General features: G+C 46.1%; 1 protein-coding gene across 1 annotated transcript in view; it reads left to right on the plus strand.

Moving 5' to 3' along the window:
* The first annotated feature begins 2061 nt into the window (after nt 1–2061).
* The window catches only part of BRWD1 (bromodomain and WD repeat domain containing 1), a 200857-nt gene continuing 177857 nt past the window's right edge, over nt 2062–25061 (plus strand). Inside the window, exon 1 of the mRNA XM_088443141.1 lies at nt 2062–2223. Within this exon, the coding sequence (XP_088299267.1) occupies nt 2175–2223 (49 nt within the window). The 5' untranslated portion in view covers nt 2062–2174. The remainder of the gene's footprint in view (nt 2224–25061) is intronic.

Consider the following 25061-nt stretch of genomic DNA (forward strand, 5'->3'; position numbering starts at 1 on the left):
TTGTGTTGTGCAGCTATGTTTATAAACCATGTCTTTGTCCTTCATTGTTTTGTATTACTATTAACTGTTTTTCTTGTGTGCTCATTTATGTACTGTGTAATGCCGTGTATCCACTAGCAGATACCTGCACGACTGCACGATTACGACACTGTAATCGTGCAGTTGTTTCACAGTCTATGATGTGCCTACACTGAACGATTGATTGTTCAGTGTAGGCACCCTCCATCATCTGTGAACATGCCCAATATGTCGTTATCGACAGATTGACCGGCATGTTCACCCGATGATTGATGTCGGAAACGACCAGCGGGAGCGCACAATGCTGGTCGTTTGAGACAAAAAAGTGCTCAATTTGTGCACGATTACTGAGCGATTGCACGATTACGATGTTGGAATTGTGTAAACGCTCAGTATCATCGGCATCAGGATGTGCGCCTTAAGGCGCTGCAGAACCTTTGTGGCGCCATATAAATAAAGGATATAATAATAATATATCGGCTGTGCTGCACAGCCGATGCAATATGTCTGTGAACAATGGGCCTGATTCAGAGCCGTTCGCTATTTGTGGTCGTTCGTTCAAAAACAAGGGGTGGCTATTCAAATGATCCGTTCGCAAATTGCAGTCTGTTCCCACCTCTAAGTCTGAATGAGTGAGCAAAACATACGCTCGTTTTTTTGTTAAAAACGCCCCCTGGCCGCACGCACCATACGTCATGTCCGCTATTTATTAGATTAATCGAGTACATCGTACAGCGTATGAACTGCTCGCTATTCTTGTGGTTGGTGTTTTCAACCGCTATTTTGCGAGCAGTTCTGAGTTAAAAAAAACCAAGTGACGTGGTCAATGACGCTGCTGTATTAATTATGCACTCCCTTAAAACGCCCGTTTTGACCTTTAAGCACGCCTGCGTTCGGATCTCCACTCCCCGTTTTCAAGCACCTTCCCCTGTTACCACCCACATACGCCTCATTCTGTCACTCAAAATAGCAGGCATTCGCTATATTGCGTACCAACGATTTTCGGCCGCACTGACTGGTTCGCGCATGCGTACTAAAAACCGTACGCATGCGCAGATGTGCGAACATCGCTCGGAACGAGCGTACTGCCGCTAGCGAGTGGCTCTGAATGAGGGCCAATGTCGTTCACAGACATATCGCTTGTATACACCTGCCAATCATTAAACAATATATCGCCCGTTCAATTGATTGCACAATATATTGTTCAGTGTGTACCCAGCTTAAGTACAAGTTTCCCCCACGACTTTTAGGTGGTAAGATGATAAGATCATCTTACATTGTACATCGCTGTTTAAAACGTTAGTGCTTTCTAAATAATAATTGCTAATAAACCCAACTGCAATGTGTAGAGTAGTCTCACATTAATTATAATCTCATAGGACATAAAAACATTACAAACATTGCTAGAAGTAGCGGACAACTTTAGGCAAAAACTTGCAGAACTACAAATACAGCAAGTCCTTACACAAGAACTTCAATAAGCTTGTACCAAAGGCTTTATTTGAATAAGTTAGCATGCTTATTATTATACAGTGCACAAAGCAACCTCTGCATTCAATCTGGATCATTATAACTTTACAGTTTACGCACCCATCTAGGAATAAACAATGGGCAAGCAACCTGCTAGCTACAGTCCGTGAAATCTTTCCATTTTCAACTACAACTCCCAGACTTCTCCACGGGAGATGCAGTTTAATATTTAAACGATATCCCCCGTGAAGGATGATGGGAGTTGTAGTTTATGCGGCGCGGGCAGCTGAGAACCTAACTGTATCATCACCACGTCACATTCCATTGTGTTCTATGGGACGACGCGCTTCACCGCCGCGCACGGATACCAACACCCAGTCTCTTCAATCTGTCCGTCTTTTTTTTTTAAATAAACCTCCGTGACCTCTGCGGGAGGTTTTAAAAAACGTTTCCCGTCGCCGAGAGCTCATCTTCTGCCCATCCTGATTGCTGCAGAGCCGTGGATACTGGCAGGCGGAACTGGTTTCTGAGGGACTACTTGGATGCGCGGAGGTGTCAGGTGGTGCCTGAATATAGAACAGCCGGGGGCGGAGCTGGAGGGAATAGTCCGTGGAATGAGCAGCAGTAGCAGGCCTTAGTCTCCGGTGCCTGGAGGGCGCTCTCTCCATCCTCACCTCACAGCAAGCATGGCCCTGCAGCCGGCACCAAGCTGCTCCAGGCAGGCGGTTGAGTCAGGTAATCCCCTCAGCCCTGCTCCAAGACACTGCCATGCTCACGCAGACCCAAACAAGGGGATATAGCTCAGTATAGTTGTATGTCTGCTGTCACTGGTTCTGGTCTCATATATGCAACAGTGACAGCCTCAAAGTGTGTGTATATATAGTTTGTGTGTAAAAATAATTTTTATATATATATATATATATATATATACACACATGCGCACACACACACAAAATATATATTTATTTTGTATGTATTAGACATGCCTCTAGTCTATATATGATGTGCATGTTGCAAAATAAGGCATCTTTTTGTGGAAATACAAGTTCTGGCATATTTTCCAACTTGGGCTCTTGGACTTGTAGTTCAACAGCTGGAGTGCAACAGGTTACCCAAGTTAGTTTCTCTGAATGCAAGCGAGCCACCATTATCCAACATTGAAAAGGTGTATGAGAAGTGCTTGTGTGCTAAAATGTAATTCTGTAGTATGTATATCTGTATCCTTTTGACTCATCTTCACCATTGCTATTTATTTTTTGCATTGTAATCTTGTTTAGTTTGTGTATGAATAAGGGTTAATATATGGGATAATGTGCCCCAGCTGTAAATTAAATTATTAATCACAAGCGTTGCCCATTTTTCAGTTTTGGGCTTAAGTTTCCGCTAAGTAAATAGACCCCCATGTCGGTGGGGTGACCTGTGACCATATAATGTTATGGGACATCAAAACACAGATCTCTGAGGTGACTTATACCCCTTTCAGACATATGACCTGGGAAATTTCCTGCTCAGACCCGGGAATTTCTCCTGTGCAAAATCCCGGGTATTTGCTCGAGACCCCCCTTTCACACCGCAGCGTCTACCCCGGAAATTCCCAGGTAGACCCCTTTCAGACATAAGCCGGGCTTTTCATATTACCTGCCTCTCCTCTGCCGTCTGCCCCTCCTAGCCTATCCCCTCTCCGTCTGCCGCTGATGTCATCAAAATGCAGCATTTTTTAAATTAAATTATTTGTTTTATTTCCCTGGTGGTCCAGCGAGAGTGCGGGTGGCCTGCTATGGCTGAAACCAGGCGGGTGTCCCCGGCGTCCGGCTGGGGTCCTGTGTCGCTGACTCTACAGCGACACAGCCACGGGGTTCTTGAACGGCAGCGCTGAGCGTCCTATAGGACACTGCGCTGCCAACTCAATGTAAAAGGTGCTTGGTGCAGCCCGGGAGTAGTAAATTCCCAAGAAGCACCATTCAGTTATCAGCAGGGTAATTTCCCGGGACTTAAGTCCCGGGAAATTCCCTGGTCGATTGAAGGGTCGGCTACCCGGGAACGTGTTCCCGGGTAGGTGCAATAGAAATCACGGATTTCCTAAGAATTATGTTGTCAAACACTATTAAAATCGTATCTGAATAAAATAAATAGATCTGCCAGTGAGCAGTGGGTTTGGCTGAAGCACTGTACAAATCAGTATGATATGTGAAGGCTTTGGTGTTTAAAAAGAGAGCGAAAAAAAGTGGCATGGGGTCCTGCACCTAAAAACATAACCAACCCCAGACCTCTGAGCCTTGTCTGGTACTGGAAAATCGGAGAGAAAAACTGTTGTGGGGTCCCCCCCGTTTTCCAGCAATCAACACCGGGCTGAACCAGTCGTGGGGAGGGGCTTGCCAAGGACTTGAAATCCTTTGGGACCACAAAAATAAAATGGGGGGCCCCCCTCTAGAGGATCAACCTAGGGGTCTTCCTGCACCTCTTACAGTGGGACTACAGGTCCGAGCAAGGCCGCCCCAGCATGCAGGCATTTGTGGAACAAAGTGCTAGCTTGCCTGGAGTTTCAAGGCCTGCTGGCACCTGTAGTCCCACTGTAAAGAAAATCTAAAAATAGATGGGACATGCTTGCCGAATGTGGAAGTCCTTTTATTAAAATTGTTATTAAAAATAATACTCTACAACATATGGTTCGGAGCCTTTTGGGCCCATGTCTTCATAGAACAAAAAACAGCATCTGGAGCCAAAATTGACACTTACTGTACAGTGTCTAATATGATATGACTGGATCATTGTCGGTCATTCCTAAGGAAGTCTGTGGGGAAGCGTTCAATGGCTGAGCAAGTGTGGGAGCGGTGAGAGTTCAGGTTGTTGCTGATCACTAGTTTTAGATTGCTGGCGGGAGCAAATATCTGAATTTTTTTTAATGTCACTTAAGCGGGCCATACATTTATTTAGCAGGCTGATGCCCAATCGGTGGTTTCTCGGGATCAGCAGAATCTAGCATGTTAAAAATCGCCGACTTGCCGATTCCGGAAATTTTGGGTCGAAATCGGCAAATCCAGTTTGTCCAACATGTTGGGGGGAATTCAATTGGGTGACAGTTTTCAAAAGGCGAGAAACTTAACACTTCGCCTTTATAATTTGATCACTTCGCCTTCATGCACGCACTTGAGATATGCGTAATTCTATTATAAATGCGAATTCGCACTACTCTCTGTGAGTGTGCAAATTTTGTCCAAAAAGTGAACAGCAAAAATAGCAAGAAAAAGTGGGGAGACCTTCCTGGATCCCAAAAAAGTGAAAACTTAGCAGAATCATGTAGAAGACTGTTAGCGGCCATAAGCAGAATACGGTATGCTTTTAAAAGGTATCAAATGGTTGACTTGTGCATTTAAAAAAAAAAATAAAAAAAAATAGCAAAGTGTACAAAGGAACTAAACGGAAAATGCAAATTTGAAATACTTTCATTACATTTGGGGTGCATTATTTAGCTAAAAAGCTTATTTTGGGGAAAATTTAGGCCATTTATTTTTTTTTCACCCCAAAAAATGACTTGTAAATATTGACCCAGTTAAGCTAATTGATACATTCCAAATGCCTAATTAGTCATTAGGGGAGGGTGTCCAAGGGGTGAAATTTGTACCTTTAAAATATAGATTTTCCCTACTTTTACCTGCCCAAGGGGGTGCGAACAAAATCAGACGTATTTACTCTGGAAAAATAAATGCGAGTTTGGAATTGAATTGAAAATGTAATTCGCAAGGTGAATTTGCAGTGATTACACCTTGTGGGACCAAACTCTCACCTAAATGAATTCCCCCCCCCCCCGTTGTATTTTGCAAATCACCCGACCCAGTCATTATCAGATGAGAAATTGACATGATAGATGTTAGATATATGGCCAGCATGTGTTTTACCCTGCAGTACACAGCTGTTTGCTTTATCTGGTCTTTTTCTGTCTGCAATTTGCATAAAACATTAACTATTTATTTTTCTTGTTTTGTTATAAGAGAGAGAGAGATTCCCTTCTCAGCCATGTGATGCTGCTGTGTTTGGCTGCGTACATTACAGTATGTTATGGTTGCCAATCATCGCAAATTTTCCTAGGCTCCACTATGGGGTGCGACGGAAGACTAGTAATATATAGAGTTATGGTAGACTTGCCTAGATAACTCCTTTTATTCGAGGTCCACAGGAATACCATGGGGGGTATTATGGTTGGGAAAACCAGGCACCAAACTGTTAAGAACTTTGGCTCACAGAATGCCCCGGGTCCTCCTCCATATATACCTCGCCCCTAGCCATAGGACTTCAGTTTAGTTAGCAAGCCTCAAGACAGGAGAAGGAAAGAGGAGGAGGAGGAAGAGCAATAAATCGTGCACCAGAAACACTCTTACACAGAATGAGGGAATCTGTGACAGAAAGAAAAAACTACCCATGCAGCCAGGTGCATCAGGGTGAGTGTCCTGTGGACCCTATGGACCTCAAAGAAAAGGAGTTATCTAGGGAAGTCTACCATAACTCAAATTTTCTTCTTAAGGGTCCATAGGGACCCACAGGGATACCATGGGGATGTCCTAAAGCAGTTCCCCCTAGGGCGGGGGACGCTCCTGAGCAGAAAGGAGAACTTGTCACCCAAAGGAAGCATCCTGAGAGGCAAAATTATCAAAGGCTAAGAAAAGTGTGGACAGAAGACCACGTGGCTGCCTTGCACAATTGTTCAGCACAGGCACCACGACTAAATGCCCACGATGTCCCTACAGACCGAGTAGAATGTGTTGTCACCGTGCATGGGACAGGAAGATCAGCCTGTGTGTACACCTGAGATAGTCATGTGTAGCCATCTCGCCAGTCTGCTTATTAGCTGGCCATCCTCGTTTGTGAAAAACATATAATACTAAAAGAGCATCTGATTTTCTAACAGTTTGTGCGCTCCACATAGATATGGAGAGCACGAACTACATCCAAGGAGGCTTCACCTACAGAAAGGTCTGGAGCCTGAAAAGCTGGAACAAAAATGTCTTTATTCACATGAAAATGGGACACTGCCTTAGGAAGGTAAGCCTCCCTTGTACGAAGAACAGCTTTATCCTGGTGATAAATAAAAAATGGGGAGCGACAAGAGAGCGCTGCGAAATCCGAGACTCTGCAAGCATATAAGATGGCAAGAAGAAAAATTGTCTTTGCTGTCAATCACTTCAAATCTACAGAGTGTAAAGGTTCAAATGGGGACGCTTGTAACCCCTTAAGAATCAGACAATTTCCATTGTGCTACCATTGGAACAAAAGGAGGCTGAACCCGCAGAACTCATTGGAAAAAAATTCTAACATCTGGTAAAGAAGCAATCTTCTTCTTCTGGAACCGGACTGATAGTGCAGTAACCTGCACTCTTAAAGTAGCCAGGTGGAGACCAATGTCTAATCCTGCTTGGAAAAAAAAAAACAGAATCCTGGAAACTCTGAATACCTTAGGGTCATATTCCTTATGGGAACACCACTGACCAAAGGAATGCCAAACTCTGTAATAGATGTGGGCAGAAGCAGGCTTCCTTGCCCTAAGCATCGTCTGAATAACCAAATTGGAAAATCCCTTTGATTTTAGGATGGAAGTTTCAAGAGACACGCAGTCAAAGCTAGATAGGGCAAGGGCCCTGTGTTAGCAGATCCTTCCACAGAGGAAGAGGATACGGACTGTCTACTGACTGATTTTGTATGTCGGTGAACCAATGATGTCTGGGCCAAGCCGGAGCCACCAGTATTACTGTTCTGCCTTCCTGCTTGAATTTCCTGAGAACTTTTGTAAGCAGGGAAATTGGATGAAAGAGATACGCCAACCTGAAGTCCCATCTTACTGCCAGTGCGTCCACAAAGGCTGCTGATGAGTCTCTGGACCTGGACCCGTACCTGGGGACCTTGTAGTTGTGCGTGACACCATGAGATTTATCACTGGTAGACCCAATTTGTTTACCAGGAGCTGAAACACTCCCGGATGGAGAGACCACTCTCCGGCGTGTATGTCCTGGTGACTTAGGAAGTCTGCTTCCCAATTGAGTATTCCCGGAATGAATATTGCCGAGATGGGCGAAAGATGATGTTCTGCCCAAATGAGAACCTTTGTCACTTCCTTCATGGCTGCATAACTTCTTGTGCCTCCTTGATGATTGAGGTAGGCAACTGTCGTCACGCGGTCAGACTGGATCTAGACAGGCCTGCCCTGAAGCAGGTCCTGTGCCCTGACAAGTGCTTTGTATACTGCTCGCAGTTCCAGAATGTTTATTGGAAGATTACTTTCTTGATTTTGTCCATCTCCTCTGAAAGGTGTGATGACCTATCACTGCCCCCCATCCGCGAAGACTGGCGTCCATGTTGAGGAGCACCCAATTTGGAATCCAGAACGGGCGCTCTTTGTTCAAATGCTTTTTTATTTTTAGCCACCATATGAGGGGGATGCCGAACCTTTAAGGTGAGAGAGATCATCTGGGACCGTATTGAATGATACTGTCTGTTCCACCTGGAGAGAATCCACCTTTGCAGAGGCCTGGAATGGAACTGAGCATTCCCCACCATGTCGAATGTCGATACCATTGATCCCAGCATCTGCATTGCTGACAGAATGGATACTCTTTGCCTGCATATCAGCTTGTGTATTCGCATTGGTAATGCCACAATCTTGTCTTCTGGCAGAAACACTTTTTGTGCCCGAGAATCTAGCAACGCTCTCAGATGAATCATCTTCTGTGTTGGTGAAAGTGGCGATTTCTTTCAATTGATGATCCAGCCATGCCTTTGTAGGCAGGTTATGGTCAGCTGAAGTTGGTGTTGCAACACCCCCGGTGTCTGTGCCAATATCAGAAGGGAGTCCAGATATGGCAGTATTCTGACTCCGACGCCTGAGAGAGGCAACATTATTTTGGTAAATACCCGGGGAGCTGTAGAAAGGCTAAAAGACAGTCTGAAATTGGTAATGTTGCTGAAGGACAGCAAACCTAAAAAATTGCTGGTCTGATAGGATATTTGGAACATGCAGATATGCATCCTGAATATCCAGGGAAACCATGGAATCTCCCGGCTCCATAGCCAAAATAATTGACCGGAGAGTTTCCATGCGGCATTTGGGAACATGGATAAACCTGTTGAGGGTTTTTAGATTCAATATAGGGCGATATGCCCCATTTGGTTTCTGGACCAGAAATAGATTTGAATAAAAACCCCTTCCCTGTTGAGAAATAGGGACAGGAGTTATCACCCTTGCCTACAGCAGGGAGTGAATTGCTTCCTGAAAAGCCAACTATCCACAGTCGATGGAGGCTTTGTGGCAAAAAACCTCTGGTGGGGGTGTTTCCTGAAAGTGAGGGCATACCCCTGATAGACCACTTCTCGGACCCAGGCAGCTGAAGTTGTTTGATGCCAACAATCCGCAAATTGAAGAAGTCTACCCCCACCCTGGGATCCCCCAGGAGGAGGCCTGCTCCATCAGGGCTTATTGTCTGGCCTAGAGGCTGAACGTCTTGTCTGGCCAAACCCCTTAGTTTGTCGCTTAGACTTATGAAAACTATTCGGCTTGGAGGAAGTCTGTTTTTTGGTTTTCCACTGAGGACGAAAAGACTGAAAAGAAACCTGCTTAGTTCTACTATATGACGTAGATGGCAGACCTGCTGACTTTGAAGCCGCCAAAGTAGAGATTATGCTATCCAGCTGTGGCCGGAGGCTGACCACACGTGATTAAAATGGCTGCCAAGGCATTGAGGGGATTAACCCTCATGCCATTGCGCCATTTTTAAAAGGACAGTGTAAAAGCACACTACACATGGTTTATAATAAACTATTAAAGTATATATGTATTGCTGTAATGCACTGCAGCTGATCTGCAATGCATTAATGCATGAAGCAACGTATATTTAGTAGGCTATGCACTATATGGTTTAAATGTATATTTTGTAGAGAAAATGCACTTATAAGGAATGTATAAGTTGTTTTGTTTTAGAAGGCTGTAACATTTAAGTCAAAACACCAGAGACTATCTCCTGTGTGTGTGCATTTCTGGGGGAAAAGTTTGTTTTTTCATGATTGTTGCAGAAACAAGATGCTAATTGTCATTCCCTTAGCAGGAGGTCTGATGAAGAGGCTTGAATGGAAGTTCTCTGTGTAAAGGTGTGAATGGTGTCATATAGCCAAACACTTCATGTACAGAACTTCCTTTGAAAAGACAATTTGTTGGATGTCACTGAATGTGTTAATTCAATTGATTTCGCGGCCCGCATCTCCCGTCTAAAGTGACAGGAGATCGCGGGCCGCTATTCAATTGTGCCAGCTTTTCACGCTGAACGCGCCCATAGAGGTCAGGTTTAGCCGCGTAAAGCAGCTAAACCCGACCAAAGTGCTGGCCGCGATCGCGAAAAGTGATGTTTGGGCGCCCAAACATGTCACTTTTCGCACATTTCAGCTCTCATCCCCCAGGGGCTGCGAGCTGAAATGTAGCGCTTGGCAGCTGATCGCGCCCGACAGGAGCAAGAATAGAATAGCTCCGTCGGGCGCGATAGGGGCTGGAAAGAATTGAATTCCGCCCAAGGTTGGAAATGCCAAACTGATAAGGATGAATGTCATTTACTATTTCCTGTGAAATGTTTCAACATTTTAGGAGACCGTATAATGTATGATAAATCAGTGTGTGTATAAAGTTTGGATGGTGGATTAGGAAGGAGGATATTGGGTGACTCCTTTTGAAATGTAATATGTTGTTAATTTATATTTTCTGAGAGAGCCAGATTGGCTAGAAGGAACACAGGGTGGATTTGCCCCCCTGTGATGTTGTGTGTAAGAATGACATGAAAAGAGGGACTGTGAGCGCCCTGTATGTGTACAACCCTGTAACTTCTTTGAGGAGAAAGAGCTGCTGAGAAGATTCCTGTATGTGGTACATCTTTGGAAATCCTTTGTGGAGAATTGCTGTTTGATTTCTGTGTGGTATTCCCGTTCAGGCGGAAGGGATCGTCTTCTTTAAGACTTTGAGCAATAAACATCTTGCCTGAATTCAATTGTATCTCAATCCTGCGACCAACAGAATTGCGCAAAACGCTATTCCTTTCTCCTGCTCTTCTGGGTAAGAGCTCCGTGTCTCCAAGTTCAAGCCCTCTGCCAAGCCACCGTGCAGACTTGGTCCATTGTGAGGGATCAGGAGGATACAGCCGACACCAAACAGGAGGTGTGTCCGCAGTTAGTCAAATGCATACGCAGCAGAAGCGGTTCCAGGTGCCTAGACAAGAGCCTGATTGTACGTAAAAAGCGGTTCCAAACGCCGATGGTAGTATGGTGGCAGCATCGTTACACGCCCACGGCGCAGTGGGCGGAGTCAGTGACAGGTGGTCACTGACGGTGAGTGGGAGTCCAAAAGCGCTAACCCGTGACCAGGGCCGGCCTAGGCGAAAGGCGTCCGGTCACACCAGCTCTGATCCAAAGAGTACCTTTCCATGAAAAGGTAAGACTTCCAGCACCCTCTTAGATGCTTTATCAGCTTTCCAATACCTTAACCACTGGGGTCTACGTGCAACTGTGGATGTTGCTGATGCCTTTTAGAAGCAAAAATTCCAGCATCCCCTGCAGCTTCTCCCAGATAGGAAGTGGCTTCCTGTATATGGGAGATATATATAATCTGTTATCTGGTAGCATTTGGTAGGGAATTTTCCAATGCCCCAATCCATTCTTCAACTGCTTTAGCTACCCAGGCTCCAGCTATAGTCGGATGGGTAACCGCTCCAGATGCAGAAAAAATCTCCTTAAGACAAGATTCAATCTTTTTATCTGCTGAATGTTTCAGAGAAGAAGGGGATGGAATAGGCAAACGTAGTGTTTCTTATTAGATGTGTTACATGAGCATCCACAGTAGGAGGTACCTCCCACTTATCACATACCTAAGATGGGAATGGGTAAAATGATTTTATTCTCAACATAAAATCGCTCATCAGGGTTTCCCCATGCCTCAATAAGCTCAGTGAAATACTGTTTTGACCACCATTAGGTGGTGATTAAACATTAGAGGCTTCTTACTATGAGTTGGTTCATCATCCTGAATATCTAGAACTGATCTAACCGCCCTCACCAAAGAATTAACATCCACAGTAGATAGATGATCCTCCTCTACAGAAGTAGATCCTGGAGAGGAATCCTGTGCATCATCAGACTCCTCTGATGATGCGTCTGAATCCATATGTTGAACAGACTGTGATAAAGATATCTTACGTTTAGGTACTTTAGTCACTACCACTCTATTATCAACATTAGCTGGCACCATACTCTGACTAAAATGGCTATCCGCATCCTTTATAGAGGAATGCCCATGAGGTGAAAACCCATGTGGACACCCTATCCAAGGAGGCATCGTTGGCGTAGCCAAATGATCCACCACTTGCATCATAACCTGGGACAAAGAAGCAACCCAAGATGGCTCTTGTCCAACAACAGGTAAACCAGACTGGTGAGGTAGCTCTTTTTAAAACAGCTGAGAATGTGTAGACCAAATATGCACAATAAAATAGAGTGCAGACAAAATTAGTGTGAAAAGTAAACATCCACTAATTTACTCAGAAGATAGCACACAGAAAGATAATTAATCACACTTAAAATGAGGCGCTCTCTGTATACCGTGGAGTGGAATCACCCAAACGTGATGAATAAAATATATTCACCCTAAATGAGTTTCCTTATAAAGAGGATAATCTTTGAAGCGAAACTTTTATTCATCTGTACAACCAGCCAGGGTAGCAGGATTAGCTCTCTTTCCTTAATGATGCATCATCTGTAGGGTTAATTCTCCCAGTGCACTGTATAGAGCTTGTTTACACAGGTGCAGAGGGGTTGAAGATAAAAAATAGAACATAGTGTAAAACCTTTTATAATGAACACAAGTTTTAATACAGGTTACACTTATGCCCATAATTTATCTATGTTTGTATCACTTCAATCCAAGAAAGGCACACAGGTAGCAATATAGGCAGGAACTCTGGTAGCCCATAGGATGGTGACAATGGGACACAGCCTGGTCAGAGCTCCAGATACCCCAGCCAGAAACCAGATAGCTTCAACCAATGCAGCGAGTGCAGCAGGACATGGATCAAGGCAAAACAAATAGAGCCACGCTTAACGTGTTTCAGACTATTAGAGTGCTTCGTCAGAAGCGTGTACTCTGCTCTGAGGTTGCGCTATATAAACCCTGAATACTCTCTCAGGTGCAGAATGGCGCCGCAAATCGGCGTCCTTCCCATCATCCATCGGGCTCCTGAAAAGCTGAAACAAGATGGCCGCCATACGTTCCAGTTGCGTTCCAGCAACCAGGAAATAGATGTTTAAAAACTTTCCTAGAGTGATTTTCTTCACTATTTCATTAGAATGAAAGTCCATCAAAATAACCATCGAAGAGGGTGCTTGCAGGATTATGAATAGGCATCCATAAGGGCTATTATTATGCAGAAGGTGCAAGAAATGCTTCAAGGTGCAAAAAAAGCTTCAAAGCTTCAAAAAACATGTCCATAAAGAAATTCAAGGGATACATGTTTTTTGCACCTTGAAGCATTTCTTGCACCTTATGCATAATCTTGCACTTCTGTACTTCTACTATTTACATATTTTATCGTTTTTTAATGTGATTCTTAATTTGTGTTTTTAATCATGTGTTTTTATTCTTTTTGGGCTGTTTCTATATGAACACTATGGAGGACTTTATGTATGGACGCTTATTTATACCCCTTATGGATGCCTGTTCATAATCCTACAAGCTCCCTCTTCGATGTTTATTTTGATGGACTTTCATTCTAATGAAATAGTGAAGAAAATCACTCTAGGAAAGTTTTTAAACATCTATTTCCTGGTTGCTGGAACTCATGGCAGCCATCTTGTTTCTGCTTTTCAGGAGCCCAATGGATGATGGGAAGGACGCCAATTTGCGGCGCCGTTCTGCACCTGTAAGAGCATTCAGGGTTTACATAGCGCGACCTCAGAGCCGAGTACATGCTTCTGACGAAGGACTCTAATAGTCTGAAACGCGTTAAGCGTGGCTCTATTTGTTTTGCCTTGATCCATGTCCTGCTGCACTCGCTGTATTGGTTGAAACTATCTGGTTTCTGGCTGGGGTATCTGGAGCTCCGACCAGGCTGTGTCCCATTGTCACCATCCTATGGACTACCAGAGTTCCTGCCTATATTGCTACCTGTGTGCCTTTCTTGGATTGAAGTGATATGCCCATAATTCATCTATGTTTGTAAGTGTAACCTGTATTAAAACTTGTGTTCATTTTAAAAGGTTTTACACTATGTTCTATTTTTTATCTTCAACCCCTCTGCACCTGTGTAGATAAGCTCTATACAGTGCACTGGGAGAATTAACCCTACAGATGATGCATCATTAAGGAAAGAGAGCTAATCCTGCTACCCTGGCTGGTTGTACAGATGAATAAAAGTTTCTCTTCAAAGATTATCCTCTTTATAAGGAAACTCATTTAGGGTGAATATATTTTATTCTGTATTCATCACGTTTTGGGTGATTCCACTCCATGGTATACAGAGAGCACCTGATTTTAAGTGTGATTAATTATCTTTCTTTTTAAAACAGACAGCACACAAACACTCCTTTATGTCCGGTGAAGACACACATGCCGTACATGATATACATGAAACCAGTACAGGTTGCTCTCCCTCCTGTTTCCCTTCTATCTTTTGACATGTTTAAAGTAAAAGGCAACAATTGCAAAGTAATGACAGCCTCCACAAATTCTAAATGAATGTGAAGCACTCAGAGAAGTAAGTGACAGTTATAATTTGAAATCTAGAAAAAAATCAGTCAGCAGCTAGTAAACAGTCACATACAATGCATATGTAATATAATTACAATGTGCTCAAAATCAACTACAGCAAGGCAAAGTAATAGTAGGATATAGAGCACCGTATATCTTAACCAAGGGAGAGGTATACAGGGAGACTGACCCAGACCCTCCTGACCCTAACAGCTACTAGGTGCACTACGTGGACTGTGAGCATCTCATACACGTGGAGGGTAGGCGGAGCAACCCAGATGCGCGAAACCTATTAATCAGAACTGCGCCAGGGTCGGAGGGAGGAGCTGCAGGGGGAGCGCCTACCTCAAGCTACATTAACCAACCGGGTCCGCTGGCCTCGTGGCAGCAGATATGCGTCTGCTGCTGATCCCGGGCGTCCCGGTCCTGGCTGGTGTAGCAAGGACGTGGACAATCCCTGGTACTTACAGCTGCGGCTTCTGGTGCGTCTCTACACAAGGAATACCGCGTGCGATTCCCCGCAAGCGAGGAATCTCCTTCCTTGACATCTCCAAGCATCAGGTGCAGACCAGGTTGCAACATTGCTACTAGCTAAGCCACGACCCGCCGAAATCGCCAGCATAATAACTGATGTTGCTGCCTGGCGGCGGTAGATGGAGTCGCAGCCCGTGCGTCTTAATACAGACACTTAGTACTGCCAACTCAAGAAAACAAAGTTTAAAAAAAAAAAAAATCATAAAATTAAAGCTTAGGACTGCCTAAGCAGTTCCTTGTATAAAAGGTGCACCTGAATCCTGCCACACCAAACGAACAAACTGAAGTCCTATGGCTAGGGGCAGGGTATATATGGAGGAGGACCCGGGGCATTCTGGGAGCCAAAGTTCTTAACTGTTTGGTGCCTGGTCTTCCAACCATAATATCACCCATGGTGTCCCTGTGAATCCCTATGGACACCGAAGAAGAAATTAATCGTTGTGAAGTCTTTTTGTCCTTTTGATCTTGGAGGCAGGACCGTAACCAGTGGTGTGACCACTGCGCCGCAAAGGCGGCTGCACTTTCGCTACTTTGTTGGCTCATGTGTTTGGCTTGCAGGATACCTAGAATGTCAGCATTGCCTAGTTTCCTGGTCCCACTCCAAGATATTGCATGCCGGCGTTAGTGGGACCAGCCCAGTTTGCCGAAGTTCCCCGCTACGGCCCTGTCGGGAGGCCATAGAGAGTGAATTTTCTTTGGTGGAGTTATTACTAATCGTGCCAATATTACTTTTGAGACTTTTGTATATACACTTAGTGTTCTCCCCCCAAAAAATGTCCAGCCGGGTGGCATCAAGAATTAGCCGGGTGGGGGCCTTCGCAATATGTTTTAAACCCTGACTTTATAATAATTTAAACTTGAAATAACATTTTATATATTAATTGTCTTCTTATTAAGGCCCAGTCTGATTATGAAAAAGCTGCAAAGTCTGTAGGATCTTGTCCTTTTTATACAGCTCCGATACTGTCCCCACTTGCAGGCTCCCAAAGTGGCGGGTGGTAGGCAGTTTCTTGCCGGGTTGTGCACACACCAAAAACAGCCTGGGGAGAACACTGCTTACTGTATGTATATTATGTGCAGCTACCTGGTTGTTGAGAATTAAATAATCATGAAGTAGAGTGTAATTTGGGTTTGGGCCAGGACTTGGCTATGCGCTGTCGACGAGTCACAATGGCAACTGATTCACATGTTTCAGTTCTGTTGCATGCCTGGGTCCTGTACTGTGAGGAGTGGAAGGATTTGAAAAGCTTGCTGTGAATTGAAATGATTTCTCTGATTCACTTTCTGCTATGCTCCTATACGATAGAACTCTTAAGGAGGCTACACATTAGACCAGGGGTGGAGCCGCAGCGGGTCTCTTGCTTCTAATATGCGGCTCCCCCCACTGGAACTGGGAACTGAAGCGATCGGAGACTAAAGAAGCCTCTGATCGTTCCCAGTGATGCATTGCGCAAGTGACGTCATGTCACCCGCAATGTGAGGAGCCTGCCCTGCGTGCCTGCTGGATCTAGTTAGATCCAGGCAGCGGGAGCCAGAGCCAGCGTGGTCTGGTAAGTCCTGGGCTGGGGGAACTACTTTAGGGGGCACAAATACAGGGGGTTACTGCTTAAGGGGCACTGCATAAGGGGCATAAATGGGTCAAGCTCCTGCAAATGTCATACCAAAGGCGTGCGCACAAAAATGGGGCTTGACCTTGTGACAGCTAGGCCACGCCTTATTTATCCACGCGTGCTTCCTGTCGGCTATTTTAGCTTAGCTACAGGTATTATTTGGCTCTTTCTACTTCAGGGTCCATAGGGGGTCCACAGGGTTGACCTTGGGGTATAGGTTGGGAACCAAATCCGGGCACAACGCAGTTAAAGCTTTTAGCTCCCAGGATGCACTTGGGTCCACTCTCCCTATAACCCCACCCCCAAGCCAGAGGCACCTCAGTTTAAGTTGGTGCCCGGCCGGAATCGGGTCACCGTTTAGTGCAGTGGGGAGCTGATTAGCAGCCCCTAAGCTTTATTTTTTCTAAAGGACAGAGTTTTTTATTTTTCCTTTGGATTCTTTAGAGCGGCAGCGTCAGACTGTCCATAGGACGTCTAAGCTGCCGCTCCGTCACCCCGCTGGCGCTGAGACGCCAGTACAGATCTGGGGATCTCAGCGGGACCCCAGAGTCTGTACTAGCCGGACTCTGCGGGCGCCCAGGACTGCTGCCGGATCCACGGGGAGCAGGTAAGGCGCGGGTCACCGCTTGCGGTGATCTGCGCATTTGAAATGCAGTCCTGTGCCTCCGGTCTCTGGGGACAGACCGGAGGCGCCGGCAGTGGCGGCGGGCCCCCCATACCCCGTGTGTCCACTAGACCACCAGGGACTTAGTGTTCGGTGCAGGGAGCCGGCGTCCCGGGGGTTAATAGCCGGCCAGGGGAGACAGCCTTCCCTGTTACAGCGGCTCCTCCCCTCAGCTCAGCACGCCTTTCAGTATCTATAGTCTGGCGTCGCTGAGCTGCTTCCTCCGCGGGCCACGCTTCTTCTGAGGTCTCCAGCGGCCATTTTCTCTGTGGTGCAGCAGAAATCTCTGGAGATGGCAGTTGGTCCAGTCCCCCTGCGTACCTCACCATCAGGTCAGTGTACACAGCGCTGTAGCCTTCCCAGACACTGAATCTGGGTAAGTTGCATGCAGTGTAATAGTGCAGTATATTATATGACATGTTTATGTATATATGTGTATATCTGCATTGTATGTGACTTATGCTAGTGCTGACTGTACTTTATTCTCTCACCTGTCAGTGTATATCTATCCCTTTCCTTATCTGCCCTAATACAGCTGTACTTGGGGTGGTTCTGAGACCTCACATTTATATACTTGGTAATATTTGTGAGGTTTGTCACATACTGTTGCATGCTGCACGTTGCCATATTTTGAGTGGAACTGTGTGTTGCATACAATGAAAATGGGTCCCTGCAGCTAATTTTTAGTATCAGTCAGGACCAGTATAGCGCTGCTTGATCACAAGGCTTGGTCAGATATGTCTGACCAGGAGATAGAGCGTTATACTGCACCCATTTTTACTATCCTGCAAGTCATGTGCTGCAGGTGTTAGTGCGGAGGATTTAACTCTTAAAGGGTTCTGTATGTGGCGTCATCTGGTGCCGGCCCCTTTCACGACCCCCTTGGGCGGTTTGTTTTCTCGGGATCCTCTTAATTGCGGATCGCCGGGCGGGCCCCGTTGTTGTACCTCACTTGGGGTTACTTCACCATACTGCCTTTTTTCATCTCAGGGTATCTCGCAGTTTCTTGCACTCTTCCCCTGTGACACAGACTACCGCTCCCTACAGGGGTTTTTCAAGTATATGAATTCCCCCTGGTGCCACAATAGTCTGTCATGCCCCTTGCAGGGATTACCACAACAGCCACCCTGGGTGGATCTCGTTTTCTATGAAACGCAAATTGGCGTGGTTGACGCCCTGTGGTTACTTCCCACTTGGCTCTACCGTGAACTGGATACTGTTTTGGGCTCTTTCCCTCTTACACGGGGGGAAGCCTATCTCAAGTATTATTATCCCTGTTTTAGGGCTGGTAGCAGGTCTATTCTGGTTAGAGTGAATGTTGACCTGCACCTGTATCATACACCCTCAGTATTACGTGCCTTCTGGGTCCCTGTTGCTGACTAGCGGGTGGATCGCATGGCGGGACTCTGGCTGTTGCCAGATATGAGGTATTACAACAGTGTTTGGTCTCCTGTCCCAAATTCCCTGAGGGTCATCATGAGCCCCTCCTGGGGTGGATGGGCGTGTTGTTCGTCGGATTACAGACGTTACTACGCATCCCATTCCTGCGTGGTCGGATTCTTCTGATCCGTAGGTGGTAACTCTGCCTGAAATCAGTATACTCGCTTTCAGGGGTTGTTACCCATCCTACCATGGCTATAGCATGGTTGGTTAATACTATTGCATACTGAGCTGATGCATTTGTAATGTTTTTTCCCCTCCAACACGTCTGGGGTTCAAATGTATTTGGTCGCTCACGTAATATATGCAGTTGTCATATGTGGACATGCCTATATTGGATACCAGCTCCTAACTTTCAGAGTTCCGGCTGCGACGGTATCCTCCGTAATACCCTATGGCTGCGCTCTGGGAATGCAGAGGTGCAGATACCATCTATAGGGTATATCTTGTTGGGTCCTGACCTTGACAGTGGCAGTACAAATTTCCCGCCGTCAGCTATGCCCACTACAAGGCCTCAGCCTTAGTCTGTTAAGTCTTTTTGTCCTCTGGGTCAGCCTAAAGGTTTGTTTCTTCATAGACTGTCGGCCTTTACAAGGGCCGACATATTCAGTTCCGAGCAGGCCTGGACTGCCAGCCGATCCTGCTTCTGAACCTACGGATATATCGTCAGCCTGACGAGACAGGCCTACCACTGGGAGATGGCGATTTTCTCAGTTTGCCCGGTACTCAGTTTGCCCGATAGTTGCCGCGGCTACGTGGGTAGGAGGGTACGCACTCTCTTTGCTCAGGCGGCCTATTTCCATGTGATGGTACGCAGGCCCTTATTCGGAACAGGGCCTTACAAATCCAGAAAGCTATACAGTTGTTGCGGTAAGCGAAGCTAATTGGGCCATCCCCACTTTCTCAGCGAGGGACTGGTGGTTCTGCTTTCTTTCTGGTGCGGTGGCTGAATGGTCCTCTTTGGCCTATTCTCTCTCATTTCCCTGAACCAGTTCCTAAAGCTACCTGGGCTCAGGAGGCAATCCCTATGCTCCATCATACTATGTTTGGAACCTGGGGACTTGATGGTATCACTGGATATACAGGACGCGTGCCTACGGGTACTTACAGAGACCTTACCTCAGCATGGACTGAGGTTTGCTGTATCACAGCACTTACGATTTTTCGGGCTCTGCCTGTTGGGACTGCTCTCAGCCCCACAGGGGTTTACCAGCGTTTTGGATTTTCTGACAGTTCTTCTGTTCAGTATATCCCAATGCTCCTGTACCTGGATGGCCTCCTGCTCTTAGCAGGATCACCGGGGTACTTTACAGCCGGGTCAGGTTGACTGTGGCTTCTTCAGGGTGCAGACGTTTAATCAACGGGGAAAAAGTCCTCCCTGCATCCCTCTCTGGGTATTCTTCACCTAGGAGCCCTGCTGGATTCTCAGAATCTGAGAATTCTTCTGGCGTAAGACGGCATCTCCACTCTTCCATTAGGAGTACTTGGATGTCTGCGCAGTCGACATATGTCTTTACACTCTGGGATGCATGGTCCACTATTCAGTGTCTGCCTTTGGAAGGGTGGAATGGGCTTAGTTCCATTCCAGGCCTTTCCATAATTGGCTTATCTCCAGATTGAACAGTGATCAGACAGAAAAAACTTGTTCCAACGATGATGCTCTCTCCGGAGGCAAGTCGGTCCCTTTTCGGGTGACTATGGCCATCTCGTCCAGGGTATTCTTTGGTAAGGACAGTGTCTGGTTCGCATCCATTTCAGTGCAGTTGGATGTCTGTCGATTCCACCCTGTCAATTAACTTGTTGGAACTTTAGCCTGTCTTGGGCCTTCACTCTGGCATAACTCTTGTTTCCCGGTTAACCTGAAAAAGTTCAGTCCGACAGGGTCAGAACAGTGGCTTCCTTTTTAGCAATACTGTTCGTTGGGTGGCAATGTCAGGTATGTCATACATTCGGACATTGTACGAGGGTCTCCTCCCGACCATCTCGACAGTGTTCATTTCAGGTGCTCTCCATTGGGAAGCGGGAGTCCTCAGCCGTCACGACGTGCATCCAGGGGACTAGTCTCTTCCCCAAGAGAGGTTTCATCTCCTGGTGAGCAGGGGGGGGGGGGGTCCTCCTGAGGTGACCCTCATGGCCTTCTGACTCTATCACATTATGGTGTTACAGTCCAACTCTGGGGATTCTGAAGCAACCTTCAGTGACTCTTTGTCGGTGAAGTGGTCCTTCCAATTTGCGTACCTGTGTTCTCCGGTCTCCATTCTTCCTCGAGGGAAGTGTTTCAATCGTGACGGAGATGCTTTCCTGCTGGTGGCTCCTGATTGCCCCAGATGTCAGGGGTACTTGGTTTTTCGGAGTCTCTCCATCGATACTCCATTCCTGATGCTTCACTGCCCAGACCTGTTGTCTCAGGGTCCTGGGGTTTGCCTTGGACCTGGGTAGTTTGTCTTTGACTGCGTCCCTACAGCGGTCTTACGGCTTCCCTGGCTTTGTCATCGTTGGAATGATTAGAGCACATGGATCAGCTTTTGCTGGGACCTACCACAAACTGTGGCATCCATAATTCTTATGGTATTATACCTGTCGATATGATCCTCTGGGGTCCAGGATTTCCAGATATTCTGGCATTCCTTCCGGCTGGCTTGGGTTTCACCCTCGGCCTGGCCTTCCTGACAGTGCGGATCTCTACACTGTCAGTATGATTAAGATATGGAATTGCTCCGCTCTGGTATCCAGTTCATCCTTTGGAGTGTTTTCTGGATTATGCCTCAATTTGTCCTCCCTAGGGACTCCTTGGGAGTTAGTAGTGGTTCTTCATTAACTCCGGGAAAAGTTAATGGAACCGCTGTATGTGATAGCCATTACATGGTCTATTGCTTTGGCTTTCTCTCAGGGAGTTTATATCACCCAGGTGAGTGTCGGAATTGGGAGCGTTCTCATGTGGCTCCCTCTTCTGGAGGGCATCTTGTCAGGGTGTGAGTTGCTCTCACCCTGTGTTTCTTCTTAGTGATTTTTAGGTTCCATATTTTTCTGGAACTTATGGTGAGGCCATTCAGTCCCCAGTCCTCTCGGCTGGTGTGGCCTCATTGACTGTGGTCCGGCCTCTGTGGATTTATGTGATCCGTTCAGGTTCCTGACGGAAATCGCACTCCTTATTGGTTGTCTGAAATTTCTGGTTTTAACAGGAAAGGATGGCCGGCCTATGGCCAAATGTTGGCTGGACGGCCTCGTATGTCTTCTTCAGGGGCCTACCCATGGGTAGGCCTTTCTGTTGTTGATGCTTGTTTTTTCTCGGGCCATGTAACCCTCGTGGGCGCCGTGGCTGTTTTGCCTTGCTAGATGGCCACGTGGTCTTCTGTCCACACCTTTTTAAGGTTCTAGGCATTGGTTTCCCTTTGCCTCTCCGGATGCTTCCTTTTTGGCGGCGGATTCTCCTCTCAGCACAGGAGCGTCCCCTCCCTTGGTTGAACTGCTTTGGGACATCCCCAAGGTCAACCCTGTGGACCCCCTATGGACCCTGAAGTAGAAAACAAGAGATATGGTAAGAACTTACCTTTGTTATCCCTGTTTCTACGAAGTCCATAGGGTCCACAGGGCGCCCGCCCTGACGCACCTGTCTTCGAATGGGCTGTGTGGCTGGTCACCGGTTTTCCGTCTCCCATTTCTGTGAGTATGGTTAACGAGTGTTCCAGTTTTCTCTCTTTTTCTCTCCTCCTCCGGCCTTTGGCTACTTACAAACTGAGGTGCCTCTGGCTGGGGGGTGGGGTTATAGGGAGAGTGGACCCAAGTGCATCCTGGGAGCTAAAAGCTTTAACTGCGTGGTGCCCGGATTTGGTTCTCAACCTATACCCCAAGGTCAACCCTGTGGACCCTATGGACTTCGTAGAAACAGAGATAACAAAGGTAAGTTCTTACCATATCTCTTGTTTTATCTCTGTCTGACTGGTTGGCCATCCCTGCATTAGGCGATCAGCAAACGTTGCGATGGTCGTACAAATTTCCTTTGAACTACGGAAAAATGTTATAGTGCATACACATTATGCAATCTACCAAACGATATATTGAGCGTCGCTCGGTAGTTACAAATAGTTAGATTGTTAACGATATATCATTTGCTTTCTGAACACCTGACGACTATCTTAAAGATTTAGACCAAGTTTAGGTAGGGGGCTGTACTTTCTTAGCGTTCCTGCTAGGCTGATTCAGCGGGGCGCCGCGCCCTGTCCTATTTCTAAAGGGCAGAAAGTACCCTGCCCTCTGGCGCGGCACCCCGCTGAAACAGCCTGTGGGTTCTGTCCCCTCCCGCAGGCCGCAGAGTTCCACGGGTGGGGGAAACTGCAGTGTAGCTGTCACCGCCAGTGAATGGATGACGGGCGCATGCGCCCGGCATCCTCACAGTGACTGCAGCGCAGAGTAGACACGGCATAAAGACACACCGCCTTTTTCTTGGCCACGCTCCCTTTTCAGGCGGCGCGCCCGAGTTTCGCAGAAGTGCCTTTCTCTAGGTGCGGTGCCTGGCGCCGGGCATAGTGTGAACACTACTTTCTATAGGGTATAAAAAGCAGGTGTCATTTCAGCTCTTTGCAGTTCTGCTTTGTGACCAGTGAGGCTTGGTGTATACTTGTACATTGCTTTACTGCTCTGTTTTGCTTGCCTTAAAGTGCTTCTAATCTTCATACTCTTGTGATGGGTATCTTTTGCTATTGAGTTATGGCATCATACGCTGCGGCTGTGGTGTTAGCTGATATGGAGAGTGCTCAGAATAGGAGAAGACTGAGATCTTGTTGGACAAAGGATTGGCTGCTGCAGAGGGAGTCCGGCTCTCACATGCCACTGTTTATGAAGAATCTGGAGAACAATCCGGTTGACTACCTCAATTTCCTGCGCATGGATGATGCCACCTTCCAGGAGTTGCAGTGTCTGGTGACTCCCTACATCTGGAGGCAGAATACCAGGTTCCCTGCTGAGGAGAGGCTGGTGGCTACCCCGAGGTTCCTGGCTGGCCTGAAGTTTGGCTTCCTCATCTCCCCTCAAGCTTTGGGCCTCATCATCCCAGAGACCTGCAAAGCCATCATTACTGTCCTGTAGCAGCAGTACTTTAAGGTAAGAAATAAAAGCTAAAAGCTCTGCACTGTTTTTGAAGGGCGGCAGCATTTTTTTTTTTTTTAAGCATTTGCAAAACAGTGTATATATAAATAATCATATGCACACTTTAAAAAGTCCAATATAGTATGTGAAAATAACCTTTAAAAATGGTATCGCCCAACAATAATGTGGGCAAAAAACATTGAACAATATGCAAAATAAAAACATTGTAAGTGAAGAATATGCACAATAGAAATATAAAAATTTGTGCAAATAACATTATGAAAAAGTGTAGGTCAACAACAAAGTTGACATGTTAACAATGGAAACTTTTGTTTATCAACAAATTTTATCATACCCAATAACTTTGGTGGTCTATGATATATGGTGCTGCAATCAGGCCTTATAGCACGTGTTTCTTAAATGACCTCAGTCAAGTGATTGGCGGGAGCACCATATATTCTAGATCACCAAAGTTATTAGTTATAATAAAACTTGTTGATAAGTAGGGCCCTCTATCCCTCCGCCACTACAAGCGGCATATATTCAGCCATGCTGCACTGTGAGCAACCACCGCCAGATAATTTGGGTTATCTGGCGGTGAATGCTCGCAGTGCAGCATGGCTGAATATATGCCGCTTGAAGTGGGGGAGGGATAGTTGGGTGGAGGTTAAGCAAAATACAGTCAGGTGCATAAATATTGGGACATTGACAGAATTTTAATATTTTGGCCTCTATTCACCACCACAATGGCTTTGAAATGAAACAAACAAGATGTGCTTTACTTGCAGACTTTCAGATTTTATTTGAGGGTAATTACATCCAAATCAGGTGAACGGTGTAGGAATTACAGTGGTTTCTATATGTGCCTCCCACTTTTTAAGGGGCCAAAAGTAATGGGACAAACTAAACAATCCTAATTCTAACTTTCACTTTTTAATACTTTGTAGCAAATCCTTTGCAGACAATTACAGCCTGAAGTCTGGAACGCATGTCTTCAGTTCCTGCTTGTTCTTGGGGCATTTTCCCTTCAGTTTTGTCTTCATCAAGTGAAATGCATGCTCAATTGGATTCAGGTCAGGGGATTGACTTGGCCATTGCATAACATTCCACTTTTTAGCCTTAAAAAACTCGTTGGTTGATATTGCAGTATGCTTTGGGTCATTGTCCATCTGCACTCTGAAGCGCCGTCCAATGAGTTCTGAAGCATTTGACTGAATATGAGCATATAATATTGCCCGAAACACTTCAGAATTCATTCTGCTGCTTTTGTCAGCAGTCACATCATCAATAAATACAAGGGAACCAGTTCCATTGGCAGCCATACATGCCCACACCATGACACTACCACCACCATGCTTCACTGATGAGGTGGTATGTTTTGGATCATGAGCAGTTCCTTTCCTTCTCCATACTCTTCTCTTCCCATTACTCTGGTACAAGTTGATCTTTGTCTCATCTGTCCATAGGATGTTGTTCCAGA

Source organism: Taudactylus pleione, unplaced genomic scaffold (assembly GCF_031769625.1).
Source record: "Taudactylus pleione unplaced genomic scaffold, aTauple2 ptg000327l, whole genome shotgun sequence".
Classification (NCBI taxonomy): Eukaryota; Metazoa; Chordata; class Amphibia; order Anura; family Myobatrachidae; genus Taudactylus; species Taudactylus pleione.